The sequence below is a fragment of the Amblyomma americanum genome, chromosome 9 (assembly GCF_052857255.1).
Source record: "Amblyomma americanum isolate KBUSLIRL-KWMA chromosome 9, ASM5285725v1, whole genome shotgun sequence".
Taxonomy (NCBI): Eukaryota; Metazoa; Arthropoda; class Arachnida; order Ixodida; family Ixodidae; genus Amblyomma; species Amblyomma americanum.
In genome coordinates, this window is record NC_135505.1 from 47,297,777 (window position 1) to 47,319,417 (window position 21,641).

The following is a 21,641-nucleotide window of genomic DNA, read 5'->3' on the forward strand; positions in this document are numbered from 1 at the left end:
CTCTTCTAGTGATGTCCCTCGCTCCTCTCCCCAACGTCCTTGTATGCCTTCCTCCTCAGCTTGGGTCCTTTCTTCTTTTCTTCTTCTCCGACTTCTTGGTCTCCCCGAAACGGATGTTGTCGTCGTTGATGTCAGCGCGTCATCTACACATTCCCACGTGTTGTTCCTCGAACCATCTCTAAGGGGCACAAAGGGAAGGAGTCAGTGAAATTGTTGGAAGGTCGATGACTCCTGCATTGCGCGCAGCGTAAGCCTGTCCGACCGACCATAAGCAGCCATCACAATATCAGAGTATCGTTGTCGGCAAAAATTGATTCTTTCTGGTTACGCTGACTTTCTTCCGGCAGAAAAAGACATATTTATAGCTGAGAAAATTGGATTTGAGAATTTCCCCGCAATCAGACTCAAACTCGTGATGTCTACACTGAGAGCATACAAAGGAAGCCAATATTCACCGAAACCAAGGAGCATTAGGCAACGTTTTTAGTGTTTTTTTTCTCCATAATTTGTGGTGTTGATAAATGGGAAATTAATAGTGTGGTCATTTTATTACTGAAAGATAATTGATTATAAAGTATGAGGAAAAACAATCACTTGCCACTGGTGGGATCCAAACCCACGATCTCTATGGTGGCAGCAGTCCAGTCTGCTGCTTTTGGGGGCATTTAAGTGTACTTGTGACCTAACCTTGAGAGTGTTCACCGGCACCACCCTCATCCACAGCGGCGGACATAGTACGTCCTGTATTACCGCGAGCGCACCACATGGAACGTGATCGAACAGTGAGGGCGGCTGAGAACCCTCTTATGCTACCTATGGCAAAGGACAGGGTTAATTGGAGAGGCATGGGAGAGGCCTCTGCCCTGGAGTGGGCGTAGTCAGGCTGATGATGATGATGACGATGACATTAAGACTGCCAGATTCGAGGCCCTCGTTAAGGTGTTCACCAGACAAGAGGAGGAAGATGAGCCCCTCACTTCCCTTTCCTTGTCTACACTGAGAAAGACAAATTGCCTCCATTTTGAAGCGAATGACAGCGTCACAGAGTCTATGGGATCCGCATCCAAAATTTGTTGTTGATATGCGCACTTTGCTTGCAAAATCAGCTGCTGATGACGCCACCTGCGTTTTGCTTTGTGGCTCTTCTAGCTTATAAAAATTTTGTTTTTGATGAGAGTGGTCTCTTTGCCGTTGCAATGCCATAGTCTGTTGATGCAGGCCAAACTCAATCTATCTGTTCTGCCGCTATATGCTGAGCGTCTGTGAGTGCATTTGCGTTTGTGGCCTATTTCGCTACAACACTGTAGCAGAAACAAAACATTTGAATTCATCACAACTGCAGCTTCTATTAATAATTTTATTGAGAACAGAGTGCAGTACTGGGAATTTAGGAGCTTGTTTGAATTAAAGGAGTATAGACACCTAATTTTGGTGACATGTTTTCTTCTCGACAATGATGCGGAAGACACTACTATGCATGAATCACCATTAGAGCCGCTAAATGATTTATAATCGAATTTTTCTGTCATACTGTTTCGGTTCCGGGTTCAACAGCCAAATGATGGCTGTGACGTCAAAAGTTTGGTTATAGTCCAATGAGGCATGGAAAAAGTGCGATATATCGCTGTTTCATCGTTTTAATTCACTACTGTGCTGGAGCCAGCCTTCCTGAAGAGCTGGAATGGCAAAGAATTTAGTCAAAAGAGCTACAACTGGGGCTAGTTGGAAATGCATCCTTGAAGGTATTGGTGAGAGCTACCAAAATACGGAAAGGGACGAACACACAAGACAAACGCTTTCTAACAACTGTTTATTCTCTGAAGAAGCATGACTATATACACATATTAACGTCAAATCATACACAGAGAGGGAAGAGCACACGACGCTGACAAGAGCGATATGAAGTAAAAATATATAATAAAAAAATCAACACATGCCTTTACAACAGCCGAAGATTGCCTCTTCTGTGTATGACTTGACGTTAATATGTGTATATAGGCATGCTCCTTCAGATAATAAACAGTTGTTAGAAAGCGCTGGTCTTGTGTGTTCGTCCCTTTTCGTATTTTGGTAGCGCTCACCAATACCTTCAAAGAATGTAGAACCAGCGAATATTTCAACTTTCCATGTCTTTTGGCCAGTGAAGTATTTAAACCAACCTGATCTTGGGAACTACTGATTTTTTATGGTAAATTACACAGTAATCTGTGAATAGTTTGATTTTTACAGGAATTTCACAGGCAGTGTCATTTGTGAAGATTAAAAAAGAGTGGTCAAAGAACCGATCCCTGAGGAATTCCAGACTCGACTAAAGCAGGTCTAGAGGAGGCATTATCAATCTTAACATTCTGACGACGGACAAGAGATAAGCTTCAATCCACGCTATCAAGCTATCATTTTTAAGTAGCGATTTTAGCTTTAATAATAGTTTAGGATGAGACATGCAATCGAAAGCTTTTTTGAAGTCTAAAAAAATAATGTCGACCTGGCTACACTTATCTAATGCTGCAGCAAGATTGTGAATTGTTTCAAGTAGTTGTCAGTGGTGCTCCAGTTGTGCCATTTGCACCATTCTGATAAATATACTTTTTACTGCTCCAGACTGCTCCAAAAAGCGGAAAATTGATCAATATTGTGCCTTAGTTGCGCCAAAAACAAGACGCTGTCGCGGGAAAAACAACTATTTTTGTAACCGTTCAGGCTTTCAGTTGACAACCTACTAAAACATTTTCGCAGTTGGCAACGCAAAGCACAGGTGGGCTGGCTGGTGAGAGTTTAGCAGCCAGTTTATTCGTGTACATGGAGGAAGGAAAGAACTTTGGAGAAACGGTTGTCACATTTTTTGAAGCCTTCTCCCCCTACTTAGCCGCCATCCCAGCGCGCTTGCACATGTGCAGCAGGCATTGCAGCAGATGATTCAGCTGTGCCTATTGTTACTATTCGCTGCGCCATCTGCCAAAGACTCGCAGTAGTCCTTCCAAAAGAGCGTGACTTCCGGTGTGCGGCTCGGAAAGCGAGGGTCTTTACCGAGTTTTCCTTCCTCCATGTTCGCGCGTCATGTCGGCTGCATCATGTTGGTCACCCCTGAAGAGGGCTGAAGAAGTATCTTCTGGGTTGAACAAAAGATTGGATCAGGTCCAACGAGGTGAAGCTTTGTTGGAACAAAGGAATTTCGACATTGCTGATTTACTTCGCGAGCTTGATGAATTTGTAAAAAAATTCCAAGAGGTATTGAGATAGTGCCATTATGAACAAAGAACGGTTCTAGTGAACGTGTCCTTTAGTCTTTTAGTGAAGCATGCTTGGCTGAACTTGCGTGCAGGACAGTGCCAGCATTAATAAAATGTTTTGTCTCTCTTTTTTTGTGAACAGCTTTCTTCTTTTTTTTCTTGCTAGCTACTCATGGCTGAACCTGATCTCGTTAGTAACAAACTCTTCTGGGTGACTCCTTTATTCTGTTTGGGCTGTTCCCAGGTTGCTGCGCAGTTTTTCTGCTCCAAAAATCGCTCCAGGACTTGGTTGGAGCAATTGACTAGACCACCACTGAGTTGGGTTACTGTGGACAGCCCCTTTCGAAACCCGTGCTGCCGCATATCAGTTACTTTGTTTTTGTCAAGGAAAACGGAGATGTGTTTGGTAATGATACGCTCGAGTGATTTTCCGCATGTGCACAACAGTGAAATGGGTCTAAATGATGCGGTTTGCGACAGGTCGTTAGTTTTTGGGATAGGTGTTCTTTGGGCATATTTCCAGTCGGTTGCAAGTTCGGCGGATGCCAAGGATTTGTTAAACATGAGGGTCAGGTATTTTGCGCACCATTTGGCATACCTTATTAAAAAACAGTTTGGTATCCCATCTACACCAGGTGACTTTGTAGCATCTAGGTTTAGTAATAGCGAAAGTACACCTTCCTCTTGAGCGAAAACATTACCAGTAGCTAGGAGGTCATCGTAGTGGGTAAAATTTGGCTTAAATCCAGCATAGCGAGTAAAAACAGAGTAAAAATAATCATTAAGGGCATTTGTAATAGCAGATTTGTTCGTTGTTACCACATCGTTCAGGCACATACTATGTAGGGTTTGTTTTTGGGGGAAATGTGACGCTGGAACTTTCCTGGGGATGAACGTAGAAAATTTTTCAGGGACACATTTTGGTAATGAGTTTTTGCCTTCTTGATGCTGTCTTTCAGTAGTGCACGCCAGTCGCGCATTTCGTTTGCGTTGGCTGCGGACGGGTGTTTCTTATGTTGCTTTCTTGCTGATTTCAACTTTCGTCCAAGCCGGACGATTTGTTTGTTGTTCCAAGGGCTAGTATTGCGCAGTATCTTTCGCGTAAAGGGGCATGAAGTCAGCATAACTATTAAAACTTGTCCCTGAAAAAGCACTATAAGTGGTCAACAGAATAATGGTTTGAATCACAGAGAGAAACAAAGCCTGCAAATGAGCTGTCCAGTGCATCTAATATATCAACATCGCTAGCACGAGAAAAGACTGGGAAAACACATTCTTGTCTTTCTTGCTGCGGAAGGATATTCAGCTGCATTGAGAGACAGATCATCTTATGATCTGAATTGCCTTCAAAAATGTGGATTTTTGGTTTCATCGAAGAATGGATCTGCTGACAAGAATCAGGCTTAACGTAGATAACTCTTTGTTCTGTATTGTTGTTTGTGGGTTGTTTCACTAACTGAGAGAGGTCGTGAAATAAGATAAGATCGACAAGTGGTTCTGCTGCTCGAGACAGGGCATACGGGCATGTGTAAGCCTCCGGAGTCCTCCACCCAGAAATGTTTTTTTTGGAGCAAGATGGCACTAAAATCTCTGAAAACTGTTTTATTCGTCAAAATTTCTATTGCTAGAAGCACTACAAGAAGAACCCTAGTGCTGAAAAATGTACTACGAACGAAGCCAAATTCTATACTGAAACCAAAGCTTGTGTTTCTGACCTAAACGTTTAGAGCAGTGAACATTTGCAAGTATCCAAAACGAAGAGGCCATGTCGAGGTGCTCCAGTTCTTCCAGTCAACATGACGTCGAAAAAGGACCAAAAAGTTATTTTTGAAATCGCAAACACCCTAGTATAATATATTTTCTGAAAGGTAAAGAAATTCTCTTTTAGGTGATCGCAAGATCTCAAAATTTAATTTTTTAACAGAACAAAGTCTCCCCCTACCTTAATTGACCTGTTTGATTTCGAAGGTTTCCTTCATAGGGTTCTCTGCACCGTCAAAGTATTGCAGCATATGTCAGGACACCTGGAATGCATGATGAGCAAGAACACTTTGGTATCAATAGCAAGCCACATGCCTGTCACTTTCTTCTACTGTCCAGTGCCTTGTTTTTGCGAACAAGCTTACTCAACAAGAAGTTTTGTTTAGACTTCCTCATGGTGTCTGCATCAACATAGCAGACTGTCCAGGGCAGAAGAACAGATTGGTTCGCACAACGCTTGAGCTTTCTTCCCCTGGAAGGGTTGGTGGATGACCTTGCAGTGCTGAGAGGATGTGAATGCCATGTTTGAGTGTTTTATTTGTCTATCCTCTCTCATGCAGGCAATGCTCATTCACGCTGACCCGTCTGCTTCTGCTGCGGCCGCTGGGCAGTGAAGTCTCGGCCATTAGCATCGCAGTCAGGATGCAGGTGGGTGAAGCTGCTTTCTCCTTTTGCTGCGGTCCAGGGGATTGCCAGTATTGCCACAGGCTGCTGTTTTGGTGCTGTTCTCCCTCCAGTGACGGCCAGCCGTGTTTGAGATTAGTCCATAAGTAGACTAGTCATAACTTATGTGATAACAGATGTCATTCACTGTTCCCTTCTTTCAACACGAGTGAGTATGGTTCGCAGTAGCGTTCCTCACAGAAGTCTCCGAGGAATTTTAACATTTTTTCACTGTTTTACATTCTTCTAAAAGTGCTGAAGCCTGCTTCTACCTCTCAATATGAATTGATTGGATTTCAGTTTGAAATGCTTCATCGTTCAAGTGCATAGCTCCAAGTATGAGAAGGTACAGATTAGGGGGCTGATTTCAGTATGCAAGGACTGTAAAATGAGCTGATAATTTTTAAAGTCCTTTCTTTTCTTGACAAACTGAGGTGCTGTAATAGATAACCTTCACTTGTTATCACTGACTTGCTTCAAGAACTTTTTTTAAGCGGCAGCTTTTGTAGACTTAAAGGATTTGTAGCTGCTCCCAATGTCACCGTTGCAGTGCTGTGGAAAGTGCCTGCTATTGCCTTGCTTCGGAAACACAATTGATCAGTTAGTGTTCTCCATTGTTTTAATAGCCACAGTGGCATGTAATTGTTGCTATCCTACCTTGATGGCAGTGACTAGATTAGCTTCCCGTTCCAACTTTCAGTTCAGATTCACCTGGTAGGATTTTTTTTCTATCACTACTGACTATTGTAACAAGGTTGGCAGGCTCCTTATTGGCTCAATCCTGCGCCCGTGCCCATTCTTTTAAAGCTACTGGTGACCTAGTATTAACTTGCAAGCATAGTTAACAACTTTTTACCGGCTTATTCTTTTTGCAGCTTCATTGATGGATGCATTTTGCCACAGGGGCTCCCTTTCCAGTGTTCTGTTCGTGTCTTTCTTGCGCTTTGAATTTTTTTTACTTGCTGCTTCCCTGGTAATGAAATTAGCTTTGTTCTAACTGCATTTCCTTAGTGTTACAGGTAGTCGCTATCTATACTCTGTTTCAGACATCAGGTGAATGCTGTGAAAGGTACAGTAGTCCGCATCAAAAATTAAAGGGACGCATATTGTCACGGGTCGTTCAGACGACGCGGATCGAAGGCACGATAGGGAACCAGGACCACAATAGCAGGCGCCAGAGACAGGCCAAGCGGTCGCGGACGGGCTCACGAGCGAGTTCTGCTGATCTTCTACCTCTTCACCGTCAATCGGCACCCAGCTGGTTGAAGATGACGTTAAGTGCAAAATGAGGGAGTAATTATAACACACGCGACACTGCTCCCCTCCCGAAAGGCGCATCGTCACGATGCACAGAGAGGGAAAATTAAGGTTGAAAAACGTGTAGAGCGCGAAGAGTTAGGCCACGTGCTCCGAGCGGTCACAGTACACTTTCAGGTGAGCTACGTGAACAACTTCAGAGGCAGGTGGGCGGCGGGACGCCCGCGTTACAATCGGCAGCACTTCATAATTTAACTCGCCTATACGGCGAATCACTTCGTACTGGCCAAAGTATTGTTTCAGAAGCTTCTCGCTAAGACCACGGCGTCGAATTGGAGTCTACAGCTACACGCGATCACCAGGATTGAACTGAACATCACGGTGGCCTTGATTGTATCGATGAGCATCGACTTGCTGGTGGGCTTGGATGCGAAGGCGGGCCAACTGTCGGGCTTCTTCTGCAAGTTGAGCAACGAGTTGAGCATCAGCGTGAGCGTAGACGTCTGGCTGGTGGGGCAGCATAGCGTCGAGCATGGTAACGACTTCCCGGCCATGCACCAGGCGAAATGGCGAAAATCCGGTGGTTTCTAGAACCGCAGTGTTGTACGCAAAAGCTACGTACGGTGACACTTCGTCCCAGGTTCGGTGCTCAATGTCGACATACATTGAGAGCATGTTAGCCAAGGTCTTGTTAAGGCGCTCGGTCAGCCCGTTTGTCTGCGGTGGTATGCGGTAGTTTTGCGGTGGGCTGTGTGGCTTAAACTCAGTATCTGTGAGATAAGTTGTGACATAAATGCGGCACCACGATCAGGAATAGCGACCTCGGAGGCACCGTGTCGAAGAACGACGGACTCGACGAAAAACTTTGCCACATCTTAAGCCGTTGATGAGGGCAGAGCGCATGATTCGGCATACCGCTTTAGGTAATCCGTCGCAACAACGATCCATCGGTTGCTGGATTGCGACTTTGGAAAAGGTCCGAGTAGGTCCATACCGTTCTTCTGGAACGGACCGAGCGGGCGAATGATGGGGTGAAGGTGTCCCGCAGGCTTCACGGGTGGAGTCTTGTGCCGTTGACACTCGCGGCAGGTCATGGTGTAATGGCGGACGGTCCTGTCAAGTTGTGGCCAATAGTACTTGGAATGTACTCGCGCGAGCGTTCAACTGAACCCCAAGTGTCCCGAGGAGGGGTCATCATGAGACGCTTCTATAATTTCATCGCTTAGATCAGTGGGCACAACTAAGCCATGACCTCGGGCTCAGGGCAGAGTTCTTCTTATAAAGTATGTTGTCTTGAAGGCATAAATTACGTACTATGCGTACAAAAGAATGATGAACTACGCCTCCTTGACCCTCCAAATGGAAGGTCACGTCACGAAGGTTGGGGTCGAGTCGCTGCCGCACCGCCATATCTTCGGTACTTAGAGCTCCTAAAAAGATGTCAAAGTCGTCGTCCGTATCAGCAGGCGCGGATTCAACGGGAGCATGGGAAAGGCAGTCAGCATCAGTGTGTCTGCGACCAGACTTATAGACGATCGTAGCGTCGAATACTTGCAGTCGAAGGGCCCACCGCGCAAGTCGGCCTGCAGGGTCCCTTAGTTTGGCCAGCCAGCACAGAGAGTGGTGGCCTGTTACGACCTGGAATGGGCGTTCATACAGATAGGGCCTGAACTTTGTGGTCGCCCAAATTACTGCGAGGCATTCTTTTTGGGTGGTCGAGTAATTGGTTTCCGCCTTCGACAAAACACGACTGGTATGCGATGACACGTTCGATGCCGTTCTGATGCTGGATCAAGACGGCCCCGAGGCCCGTGTTACTAGCGTCAGTGTGTACCTCTGTCACGGGGTCCTGATCAAAATGGCCTAGGACAGGCGAAGCCTGCAGGAGTCGTTTTAGATGGTCAAATGCAAGCTGCTCTTCACTAGACCACTGGAATGGGACAGAAAGTTAGGAATAAAGCGTCTGTAGTAAGCGCAGAGGCCCAGGAACCTCCGCACGGCGTTTTTGTCCAGTGGTGTCAGGAAGGAAGCGACAGCGACTGTTTTATCGGGTTCGGGACGGACGCCCTCATGGCTTACGACGTGACCCAGAAATTTCAGTTCGTCATAGGCAAACTGGCACTTCGTAGGCTTGAGGGTGAGGCCGGCGTTTCTGATAGCCTGCAGGACTGCTTTTAAACGAACAAGATGTTCTTGAAACGTGCTGGAAAAAATGACCACATCATCAAGGTAGACAAGGCACGTTTGCCATTTGAGGCCGGTGAGCACGGTGTCCATAACGCGCTGGAAGGTCGCTGGAGCAGTACAGAGTCCGAAGGGCATCACCTTGAACTCATACAGTCCATCCGGAGTGATAAAAGCCGTCTTTTCTCTGTCGCGCTCATCGACTTTGACCTGCCAATACCCACTTTTAAGGTCGATGGATGAAAAGTAACGGGCATGGCGCAGGCGGTCAAGCGCGTCATCGATGCGCGGAAGTGGATATACGTCTTTCTTCGTGACTCTGTTGAGGCGCCGGTTGTCAACACAGAAGCGAAGGGTGCCGTCTTTTTTCTTCACCAGCACCACCGGAGCAGCCCCAGGGCTGTGAGATGGTTGGATGTCATCGGCCGTTTCGCGCACTTGATGTTGTATCGTTTCACGTTCTTTTAACGAAACCCGATAAGGTGACTGACGAACAGGATGGACAGCGTCGTCGGTAATTATTCTGTGTTTTGCTATTGGCGTCTGGCGAACCTCGGCTGACGTAGAAAAGCAGTTGTGGAACTCACCGAGCAGAGCGAGGAGCTCGTCTCTCTCCTGAGCAGAGAGTTGCGGGGCAGTGCTGACACCTAAAGGAGGCACCGAGGGCTGGGGAGGAGGCAGACTAGAAGGAGCCGCAGAGAGGGTCTCAGCATCGACAGGGGCGCTGAGGCGCTTGATGAGGCCGATTACTGTGCCCTTGGTGAGGTGCTGCGGAACGCCGCAAAAATTGGTGATGAGGACTTGGGCGCAGCCAGAGTGAAGCCGCGTGACACCTCTAGCAACACCAACACCCCTGTCAAGAAGTAGCTGCACACTGCCTTCAAGAAGAACTTCGCCAGAGGAAACCGGTGCGGACTCGACCAGCAGAAACATACTCGAGTCAGGCAGCAAAGTGACGTGGTCCGCTAAGATTCGCGGCTCGGAGAACGTCTGCTCGGAGCTCGGCTGGTCAAGGGAAGGTCGACGAAGGGTGAGGCGGCAGTCGGGGAGGTTGATAACAGCGCCGAACTTGCTCAGAAAATCCATACCGAGAATAATATCTCTCGAACAGCGCTGCAAGACGATGAAAGTAATGGGACACGTGAGATCGTTAATCTCTACACGTGAAGTGCAGCGGCCGACTGGGGTGACGAAGTGGCCTCCGGCGGTTCGGATTTGTGGGCCATCCCACTGCGTGAGTACCTTGCGAAGGCGGCGGGACAGCTCCCCACTCACAACGGAGTAGTCGGTGCCGGTGTCGACGAGGGCCGCCGTGGCGTGGCCGTCGACAAGTACGCGAAGATTATTGTACACAGGGCGAGCAGAAGCGTCGAAAGCATCGGCGGATAGGTTGTCGTCGGTAGGTGAGGGGGAGTGGGACGTCGTACGTGGAGTCTCTTTTACAGATTCGTGGTCGGCAACGCCACCTCCAGGCGTCGCCGGGCTTAGTTTTCCCGACGAGGAGAAAGGCTTCCGCGATGGTCGTGAAGAGGGGAATCCAGCCGGCGTGGCAGCGGCGAGTGAAACGCACGACGAGAAGGCCGCTCAGGTGGTGGGGAATGGCGCTAAAATTCCTCAATTTCACGAGGCTGCTCGCCGTACTTGGGACGGGGCGCATCTCGCCAAAATCCACGAAGACCGAACTCCCGGTAAGGGCAGCGGCGATAGATATGACCAGCCTCTCCGCAGTGGCAGTCCTCCACTCTTGGCAGTCCTCCATGCTTCGGCTTTGCTTGGTCCACACTGTTGAAAACGAGGGGTGTCGGCAGGCGCAGGAGACGGTGGTGACTGTGGAGCAGGGGACGGGCGGCCGACCATTGGTGGCGACGAGCAACGGCCGATGGATGCGTACGTCGCGGTGGGATGTGCAGGAGGAGGGGTGATGGGGCAGCGAGGATAAAGTGCACGTTGCACTTCTTCTCGGACGACCTCTGCGAGGGGGGACGAAGATGTGCAATCGATGGGTGGCAGATACTTTCGAAGTTCCTCCCTGACACTTCGCGAACGACCTCGCGTAGGTGGATGGCATCGACAGGGTCAGCCGCCGGGTGGTCAGCGAAAAGGCTGGAAGTATTGGAAACTCCGGCAAGCCAACGGTAATGATCGGCTCTGGCTGCCAGGGCACGCTCGATGCTGGTCGCTTCGGCGATAAACTCGGCCACGGTTGTGGGAGGATCCCGAACGAGGCCGCCAAAAATGTCGGACTTGACGCCTCGCATAAGAAAGCGCACCTTCTTTTCCTTGGTGGCTCGGGGCCGCAACATGTCTTCCACGAAACTAGTGACGGTTTCATCGGGGCCCTGGAACCTGGTTTGCAGGAGGTCTTCTGCGCGTTGGCGGCGATGCTGGTTTGTGAAAGTGTTTTGCAGCTGAGTCTTGCAGGTATCCCACGATGTAAGGGTGTGCTCGTGGTTCTCGTACGAGTGATGGGCAGCGCCCTCAAGACAGAAATATAAGTTCTCCAGGCAATGTTCCGCAGTCCAGCCGTTGTGGCGGGCCACGCGTTCATAGTGTTGAAGCCAATTGTCAATGTCATCAGAGGCTTCGCCACGGAACGGGACAGCAAAACGAGGAGCGACGGGGAGGTAAACCACAGCAGGTGTGGGCGAAGAATCGGTCTGCTGGCGTTGGCTCACGGTGGATCGAGCCATGTGCAGTGCTGGCACGGACCTTGTGGTAAAATGCGGCAAGAGACCGAATTCGGGGCTGAGTCTTTGAAGTCGCCGACTGGCACGGATCTCGTCCTCCTCAGCAGAGGGGCGGCGGCCCGGGCTGGGAATAAGACTCTGCGAAGCGGGAGGTAGGGGATGACGTGGCATAAGATGGCACCTCCACCAGAATGTCATGGGTCGTTCAGACGACGCGGGTCGAAGGCACGATGGGGGACCAGGACCACAGTAGCAGGCGCCAGAGACAGACGAGCGAGTTCTGCCGATCTTCTACCTCTTCACCGTCAATCGGCACTCAGCTGGTTGAAGATGATGTTAAGTGCAAAATGAAGGAATAATTATAACACACACGACAATATTACTCCGCATTTGTTTTGTCGCTGAGTGGTCTAAGGCACGATAAAGCACTTTCCTATCTTCTTTCTCACAACTCTCCTGTCTTCTCCTCTCTTAATTACTTTTTCCTTCTTCCTGGCGGCGAGGGTTAACCTTGTGTGACCAACTAGCCTGAGTTGTGTCATATTGGGCTATAGTTGGGGTGTACAGCTGGCGTGGGCAAGACTTGCATGCAAGTTCCTGTCCCGTCCCCAAGTTGGGCTCCATGGTGGGTGGCTGGCATCATGACCGAACATTAAACACACTTTATGGCCCCCCCTCCCTCACAAAATGATCGCGCTCTAAAAAGAGTGCAGACCGAAGACATAACTGCCCAGTGTTTCCAAAAAACAAAAGAACATTTCCCTAGGTATCATGTTGTACATAGTGAAGATGCAGAGCAACCAGCCAGAAAAATCTCTCCATTCATCGTTGCCAGATCTCTTACTGACGCCCTGGGCCTTGGCTATAAGGTGACGAGGTTAGCCAGTGGCGACCTCCTGCTCCAAATCCGAGACAAAGCACAAAACTCAAAACTCCCAACCTTAGTGTCCTTTGGAGACATCCGTGTAACCGTAACTACCCACCGATCACTGAACACAGCCAAAGGAGTAATATCTGAGCATGATTTCCTAAACGTTTCTAAAGAAGAGATGTTGGAGGGTCTGAAAGACCAGAGCGTCACTGAAGTCCATCGTATCAAAATCCGAAAAGACGACAAGATAATACCAACAAAAACATAGTCCTGACCTTTGCCTCCAGCCAACTTCCCGAAACCATAGAAGTAGGATATCTTAAAATAAATGTAAGACCATACATCCCAAACCACAGACGTTGCTTCAGATATCAAAGATTTGGCCATGGCTCACAGAGCTGTCGTGGCCGCCAAACATGTGCCAAATGTTCGTCAAGCAATCATGAATCCGTGAACTGCAATGCTTCACCACTGTGCGCGAACTACGAAGGGGATCACCCCGCGTACTCGAGGTCGTGCCCGACCTGGGAGAGAGAGAAGGAAATAATAACCATAAAGACAAAGGAAAACATAACTTATCAAGAAGCACGAAAAAGACTCCCCTCAGCCTTCCAGTTCACAGGAAAAACAAATTTCGCCGATGTGGTGCGCAGGGGCGGCACACCACACCAGGCTTCGGCCACTGCCCAGGCAAAGCTTGAGGCAGGGCCAACCCCACCCCCGGCAGACACAGCGAAGGCTGTCCTGCCACCTCTGAACGAGGGCCCGCCGGCTCCTCAGTCGGCCGCCCGCAAGGCTTCCCCCAGTCGGGAGAAGCCCACAAACCGTACACCTGAGGGTTCGCCGCGGAAGTCCAGAGCCTCTAGTGAGGCGATGGATACAACTCAGAACTCGCCTTTGCTGTAGCAGAGGCACAGCTCCCTGGAGCGAAAAGAAAAAAAAGACCCCAGTACTGGCACCCCAAAAATCGGTACCCTAAGTTTTAACTACACTCATCAAACATGGCGTTCCTTATACAGTGGAACTGCCGAGTACTAATCAATAACTACGGTGGGACATAAAAGAACTTCTAAGCACAATGTCCTCGGTGACTTTATGCCTACAGAAGACCAACTTAGGTCCAAAACAAAAAAATATTTTAAACAAGTACAGTGTCTTTCGTTGTGACCGAGAGCAAGCAAGCAAACTGTCTGGAGGTGTTGCTATTGTCATCCAGAATAGTGTAGCAACCCGCGAGATCAAACTTAAAACCAAATACGAAGCCATCCTTCAATTTAAAACGCTCACAATATGTACCTTATGTCTTGAGCCACACCTAACAGTAACACCTTATGATTTAGAATCCCGTTTAGAACAGCTACCAGAGCCATATCTGCTAGCTGGTGATTTTAATGCCCACTCCGGTTTTTGAGGAAGTGCACACACTGATGCAAGAGGTCATATTTTAGATTTTATTCTAAGTGTAAGGTGGGGTTTATTCTGAGGAGCTTCTTAACGGGAGCAGAGCCAAAAGCAGTCCGAGGTCAGCTAGTCCAGCCAGGAGTGTGCACCAGGTGATGACCATGCGGCTCGCGCATGTGCTCGTCGTCTGCCTTACATAAGTAATAATGTTTGCCTCCTAAACACCGGCAAAGATACATACTGCTCTCCGAGCACGGAAAAAATGAGTTCCATAGATTTGACTTTTAGTTCACCCTCTCTCTTTTGCAATTTTAAATGGGATGTTATTGATAACCCGTACGGCAGCTGTCACCTCCCTGTAATAATAAGCCGAACATCCCCACCACAAGTCACCCCAACGAAACCCCGACGGTGGAAGTTACATTTAGCCGACTGGGCACTTTTTAGAGAAAGGGCCAGCTTAGATAAAATAGTTTCAGACGATCTCAGCATAGGTGAACTGAATGAAGCTATCACAAACTGTATTTTAACCGCTGCACGCCTAGCAATTCCTCGGTCATCTGGAGTAGTAAAGCAGAATCACAAAATTTGGTATACACAAGAATGCCGAGATGCAAAAAAAAAACAACAAAAAAAACAAAACAAAGCTTGGAACATTTTCCGTAGGTACCCAACGCAGGAGAATTTTATAAAGTTCAAAAAGTTCAGCGGAAAAGCTCGATATATTCGCCGTAATGCAGATAAAAGTTCATGGCCAGGTTGCGTGTCCTCAATAAACAGCTCAATTACGTCAAAACAAATGTGGGAGATGGTAAAAAAGATAAATGGCAGCTACTCCCCATTCACAGTTCCGTTTCTATCAACCCCTGGCATACAGACATATTTAGAAGAACAGGCAGATATTTTAGGTGAATATTGTTCTGCAGTTTCCAGTTCATCTCACTACAGAGAATCATTCCTCAAATACAAAAACACAGGTGAAAAACAAAGACTGCTGATAAGTGGCAGTTCAAATGAACCCTATAATAACCAAATCAAATCAAATCAAATCAAAAAATTTATTTTCAACGTTGATACAATGTTGATGGCTTCCGTGACAAAAAGCTGTGAGGACAGCTTGAATAGGTCAGGGAACCATTTTGGCAGCAGCGACTTCATATGCACTTCAATAATTCAAATACAAATGAAATGTGCAACAGGCTACATACATTGTCCTACTTACTGAGTACAATAGTTAAAATGCAAGTGAATATTGTAATGGAATACACGGACTTCATTCATCAACTTAACTACGCCACAAAAGAACAATGTGCACTACAATCAAACTACGCAACAAACGAATAAAAATTAGTACCATAACGAGTTTGACATGTGAGATCCCGATGAGAAGGCAAACACACACACACACTCACTCTGTATGCCCAATTTCACAATTACCACTCAAAATCATAAAACAGTCTTAGAAAATTGCCCAGAAACAAACATGCTGCGCAATGCGGTGCGCGTTAGGGCAATGGAACCAGAAAATTGCGTTTTAATCTTGTTTAATAGAAATGGTACGTTGTACGTTAATGTTTGCAGAAGATAATTAGTGCGTGGCCGCGGTACAAACCATTCCTCAGACGACCTGGTTCGATATGTGCGAGTTTGCAAAGTAAGAGTACACAGCTCCTTCATGAACTGCTGGTAAGATACACTAGAGAAGTACAGCAGGTATAGTAGACGGTAATCGTAAATCTGTTGTATACTGACCAACTTGAACTGAGTAAAGAGGTCATGAGTGTTGTGAAAGTATGAAACATTAGCGATGCAACGAACAGCTTTCTTTTCGAGCCTATGTAGTATAGTTATGTTTTTTTTAGTAGTCGTGGCCCAAATTAACGTGCAGTAGTTAATGTGGGACCGAAAGACGGAGTGAAAAACTGGAAGTTTATTGTTAGTTGGAAAAATATCTCGAGATCGACGTATTAAGCCAACAGCGGAAGAGAGTTTTTTCACCAGTTGCTGTATATGCGCATCCCAAGTCATACGGTGCGATAGTACCACTCCTAAAACCTTGTGCTCTTTGACTATATCGATTGTAGAGCTGCCCAAGCGGAGCTCGCCAATCAAACTTACTGGTTTGTTTTTTGAAGCAAACAGAATGGCTTTTGATTTTTTAGGATTTATTCTTAAACAGTTTTTGCTCGACCAATCAAGCAATTTGCAGAGAGTTTCATTAGCGGTATGCAGTAGGTGAGAACTATTATCTGATGTGAAAAACAAGCTGGTATCATCAGCGTACAAAACAAACTTGACATGCTTATCAATACGAACCACATCGTTAACATAGATATTGAACAAAAACGGTCCCAAAACGCTGCCTTGAGGGACGCCGCATGGTATTTCTTTAAAGGACGACAGACTGCCATCGATAACTACAGATTGCATGCGTGTTGCAAGGTACGACTTTAATAGTGAGTGGGGTACGCCCCGAATGCCATAGTGATACAGTTTATTAAGGAGAACAGTATGGTTGAGGCAGTCGAAAGCTTTGCTATAATCTACAAACACCCCAAGCGTCAGTTTATTCGCATCCATGTTTCTGAGTATCAATTCCTTTTGAATCAAAAGGGCGGACTCGGTAGAGCACCCTTTTCTGAACTCATGCTGACATTCAGAAAGAAGTTTATGCTTGGTAAAAAAGGGCTCGAGACGAGACAGAATAACTTTTTCAAGACCTTTTGAAAACACTGGGAGAACTGACACTGGTCGGTAGTTGGCAGCATCATTTTTGTCGCCGCCTTTATATATAACTGAAACTTTTGCGCGTTTCATGTTTAGTGGAAAAAAACCAGTCTCCAAAGCAAGGTTATAAATGTGTACGAGGGCTGGACAGATGACGTCGAGGACGTATTTGACCGGCCGGACCTGGATATTATCTTTGTCAAGGCTTTTACTGTTCTTTAGTGACGTAAATATGTTGTAAACCTCAGCTGTATTAGTTGGCACCATAAAAACAGTGTTCAAGAGGTTGTCGTCAAGGACGCAAGACGTTACAGAAGGAGCAGCATTGTTAGTCATGGCAGTTATGTAGTGGGTGTTGAAATGCTCTGCTAGAGCACCCTCAGTAAGCAGTTGACCTTTGACTGTTATCTGAAACTGATTAGGCGCAGCTGTACGCAGGCCGAGTGCGTCGTTCACAATCTTCCAGATCCGATCAGGACGAGATGTCGAGGCATCCTGAATCAGCTGCTGAAAGTACTGCACTTTGGCTTTCCTTAGTTCTGATGTGATTCGATTGCGTAGTTTCTTGAACTCTGCTAATATGGAAGGCTTACGCGTTTTTATGAACAGGGCGAAAAGCTTATTTTTATCTTCAATCATTTTTACCTGCTCGATGCCGATCCAAGGTTTTCTTATCGATCGACGCTGCCTAACAGATTTAAGTTTGAAGCATGCCTTGTAATGGGCAGAAAAAATAGTCATAAAAGTGTCGTATGCTTTATCTGCAGTACTTTCTGCAAAAACCTCAGACCAGTCAGTGCTAATAATTTTATTCCTAAAATCATCGATACTGTTGTCATTTATAGATTGAAAAATGAACTTTGAACGAGAAGGTTTGCGACGCACAGCGACGTCTGAATAAGCCATAAAAACAGGACAATGATCACTGAGGCTGCAATTGACGGTTCCGGCTGCGGTTACTGGTGTGTTGCTGTTCGTAATCAATAGGTCCAAAACCGATGAAGTTGTTGATGTGACACGCGTTGGTGTTTTAATGACGTTTTGAAACCCACAGGCTGCAAGTTTGTTGTTCAGTTCAGTAGAAGAGGTATTACCTGCAGTAACATTAATATTAAAATCTCCACCAAGAACTAGCCGCAATCGTTCGAAGGATGCATATTCGAGTAGGTTATCCACAAAGTCCATGAATCTTTTAACATCGCCTGAAGGAGGTCGGTATACGACAGCGGAAAGAGTGCTCTCTTGTTGCAAACAAAGTGCTTCATAATGTTTGGTGATATCGGTAAACTGGGACACCTTCTCACTTGATAAACTTACAATCCAAGAAATTAATAAAGTACTGTCCGCTGATAAGCAAACTGCACTTGGCCCAGATGAAATACATTATCAAATGCTGGCTCATCTCTCTGAACCGGCTGCGGAGACACTTTTAAATTTTTTTAACAAAGTTTGGGTATCAGGGAACCTTCCCGAAGCCTGGAAGATGGCCGTTATTGTTCCACTATTAAAACCCGGAATACCCTCTACCCTTCCTAGCAGCTATAGGCCCATAGCTCTGACTAGCTGCCTAGCGAAATCTTTTGAAAGTGTATTGAATATTGTGGTATTGTATTCTGTAGTTATGTTTGTATAAACTAGGTGGCGCTAGGCATGCGCCCTATCTGGTCAGCTGACTCGCACATCTGTATATATATTCATCATTGAACTGGAATAAAAAGGGAGTTGGTCGAAGTATACGTGGCGGGTGCTTGACGTGGTGGTGCTCCGGCTGCTCCGGGCAGTCGGACCGGGCAGTTCCCCAACGGTACGGGATACAACAAATATCAGGACTATCATTCGTGTTAGAAGACCGGGAGCTTCTGGTTGTCCATCAATGCGGTTTTAAAAAGGTTTGCTCCACCACTGACCACCTGGTTCGCCTTGAAAACACTGCTCGTGAGGTTTTTATACACAGACAGCATTGTCTCTCTGTCTTCTTCGATTTAGAGAAGGTGTATGACACAACGTGGAGGTTTGGGATTATTCAGGACCTGGCTGAACTGGGCATCCGCGGCAGGATGTTGAACTGCCTTAAAGTCTTTTTGTCTAACCGTACATTTCATGTCCGCCTAGGCTCAACCCTTTCAAGGAAGTTTATCCAAGAAAACGGAGTACCTCAAGGATGTATTTTGAGCACAGCACTCTTTATTGTAAACATGAATCCTATCAGCAAAATAATCCCAAGGTCTGTGATGTATTCTGTCTATGTAGTTGATCTCCAGATAGCTTACACATCCTCAAATACATCAAGATGTGAACGACAGATACAGCCAACAAAAAATAAACTGGCAATATGGGCAGACCAAAATGGCTTCCGTTTTTCTCCACAGAAATCGGTGGTCATTCTTTTCTCACTGAGACGAGGCATGCAGATAGATCCCACCCTACACCTGAACGAAATAGACTTACCCATGAAAAAAGAACATAAATTTCTAGGTATAACATTCGACACAAAAGCTCACCTTCCTGCCTCACATAAATGCGTTGAAAAAGAAGGCTTCTCGATCCCTGAACATACTCAAAGTGCTGTCGAGAAAACACTGGGGAGCCGATAGGACATGTCTCTTACATATATACCGCTCTGTAGTATGCTTTACCCTGGGTTACGGATGCATAGTGTATGGGTCAGCGAAACCATCGTACCTCAAACGGCTAGATCCAGTACATAATTTAGATTTGCGTCTCTCCACTGGTGCATATAGGACACCACCCATAAATAGTCTTCATGTAGAAACCAATGAACCATCGCTTACAGGTAGAAGAGCCATACTCACATGCTCATACATTCTAAAAATTCGTTCACTGCATAAGCATTTATGTTACCCTATCGCCACAAAGTGCCTTTCTAGAATTAACACTGTTCAACAACAAGCCGCAAGCTACTCGGCCTCTCCTCTTCCGATTTGAAGAGATGTGCCGAAACCTTGGCATACTAGACGTATTGCCAAACATTGCCGGAAGGCGAGGTCCACTGCCGCCATGGCACAATTTCCCTGAAATCTAATTTCACTCTTACACAGTTCCGTAAGAAACAAATTCCGCAACAACATATAGCACAAGAATTCCTCACACTTGAGGAAAAGTACACTACTTTCGCAGCATTTTATACCGACGGTTCAAAAACAGATGCATACGTTGGAAGCACAGTTGTACAGGGAAATTGGAATAAAATTGTAAGACTTCCACAGTGCGCTTCTATCTTCACTGTGGAATGTTACGCCATCTGTGTAGCCATAGAAAAAATAGTAAATGAGAACCTCCCCAACAGTATTATTTACACAGACTCGCTAAGTGTGCCCACAGTCCTTCATTCTAGAAATGCAATAACCCCGCTGCTTGGCGACCTCATACACAACTTTACAACAGCCATAGCTCAAGGACAATGCTGGGTACCAAGTCATGTCAGCATAAAGGGCAATAAAAGAGCAGATTTGTGTGCTGCTAAAGCTTGTGACAAGCAAATTAAAAACATAAATATGCCCTATAGAGATTGCATGAACTTACTACATAGTAATGCAAGGAAAAAATGGCAGTCTACTTGGAACAACGAACTAAATAGCGAACTGCAGTTAATAAAACCGGTCCTAGGTGAATGGAAGTCATATGTGCACCAGAAACGTTTCAAGGAGGTCGTTATCAGCCATCTCTGGATAGGTCACACACACATTACACACAACTTTCTGCTAAAGAAAGAAGACATACCAGTTTGTACATGCAGAGATGAACTTACAGTCAATCACATTTTAATTTCATGCTCTAAACTGGAAAAGCTACGGAAAAAGTGTTTTTCTCCGCTTTATAACCAATGCATCCCTTTTCATCCAGCACTGCTCTTGAGTGATAATGCAATTGTGGACATGTCTTGTGTTTTTAGATTTTTAACAGAAGCTGGTTTTCTTAAAAATATGTAAATCATGGCCCATTACTTCGCCCGATACACCTAAGCCATTTCTCATTCCTGAGAAAAAGGGTGAGGTCTTTATTTTATTGGTTGGGAGCCTCGAGATCCTTGCCTTGGTAAGGATGGCCGCTGAGGTTACCCGACCCCCTTTTAAAGTTTTTAATAGTACCCATTCCTAGAATCTTTTTCCTTCGTCATCATGAGGTAATTCTAACTACTTAAGCACTCTGCACCACCGACGATTTTCACATTTCTATAAAATTATATAAAATTATCCAGAGATTTCTCCTGTACCTCGAGCTTGGCGCATGATGGCCTTAGTTGCCTATTTGCCATAAAATCCAACACAACACAACGCACGATAAAGCGACAGCATGTCGTCAACAATGAGAGCGCATGTGATCAAGATCATGACAAATGTGTCATGTAATAAACCTGCAGGCAAAGCATGTCCTGGTTTTCACTCACCACAAGGAACGCACTACTTTTTGATCACAGATGTTAGCAGCGCAAACAGGAGCGCTAGCTTTGACAGCATTGCACCTGGTGTGTGAAACACAGATTAGTACTGCCCTTAGGACTTGGGGAGAGCTACAAACTACCTTGCTGAGTACCTTGAATCAACCATTCTGAGTACCTTGTGAGGTTAAATTTTTCAGCCTGCGAGACGTGAAAAAAGTGTAAGGCTGTGTAAGGATTGCAGGCACTGTTTTTGTTATCATTGCCTTGTTATGAGTCTGGTGGTACAGTTGTCTCTGATGGGAGTGTCTGCAGACAGGGCATGCAAGAATGTGACATGGGGGTGGTTTCTTGTCTCCTCCACTGTGCAGAGCTCCAAGAGGACGCTGCGTTCCAACGACATCCTGCTACCAAGTAGCGGGCTGCTGGACACGGAGCTTGACCTCTCCTTCTCCCTCCAG

At 46.3% G+C, this 21,641-nt stretch overlaps 1 protein-coding gene across 2 annotated transcripts in view; it reads left to right on the plus strand.

The window, feature by feature from the left end:
- Positions 1 to 21,641, plus strand: part of KrT95D (phosphofurin acidic cluster sorting protein KrT95D) — a 127,410-nt gene that overhangs the window by 14,409 nt on the left and 91,360 nt on the right. For both annotated transcript variants that reach the window (XM_077638212.1, XM_077638213.1), the window contains exons 2-3: positions 5,552 to 5,639; positions 21,552 to 21,641. In XM_077638212.1, the coding sequence (XP_077494338.1) occupies positions 5,552 to 5,639; positions 21,552 to 21,641 (178 nt within the window). The remainder of the gene's footprint in view (positions 1 to 5,551; positions 5,640 to 21,551) is intronic.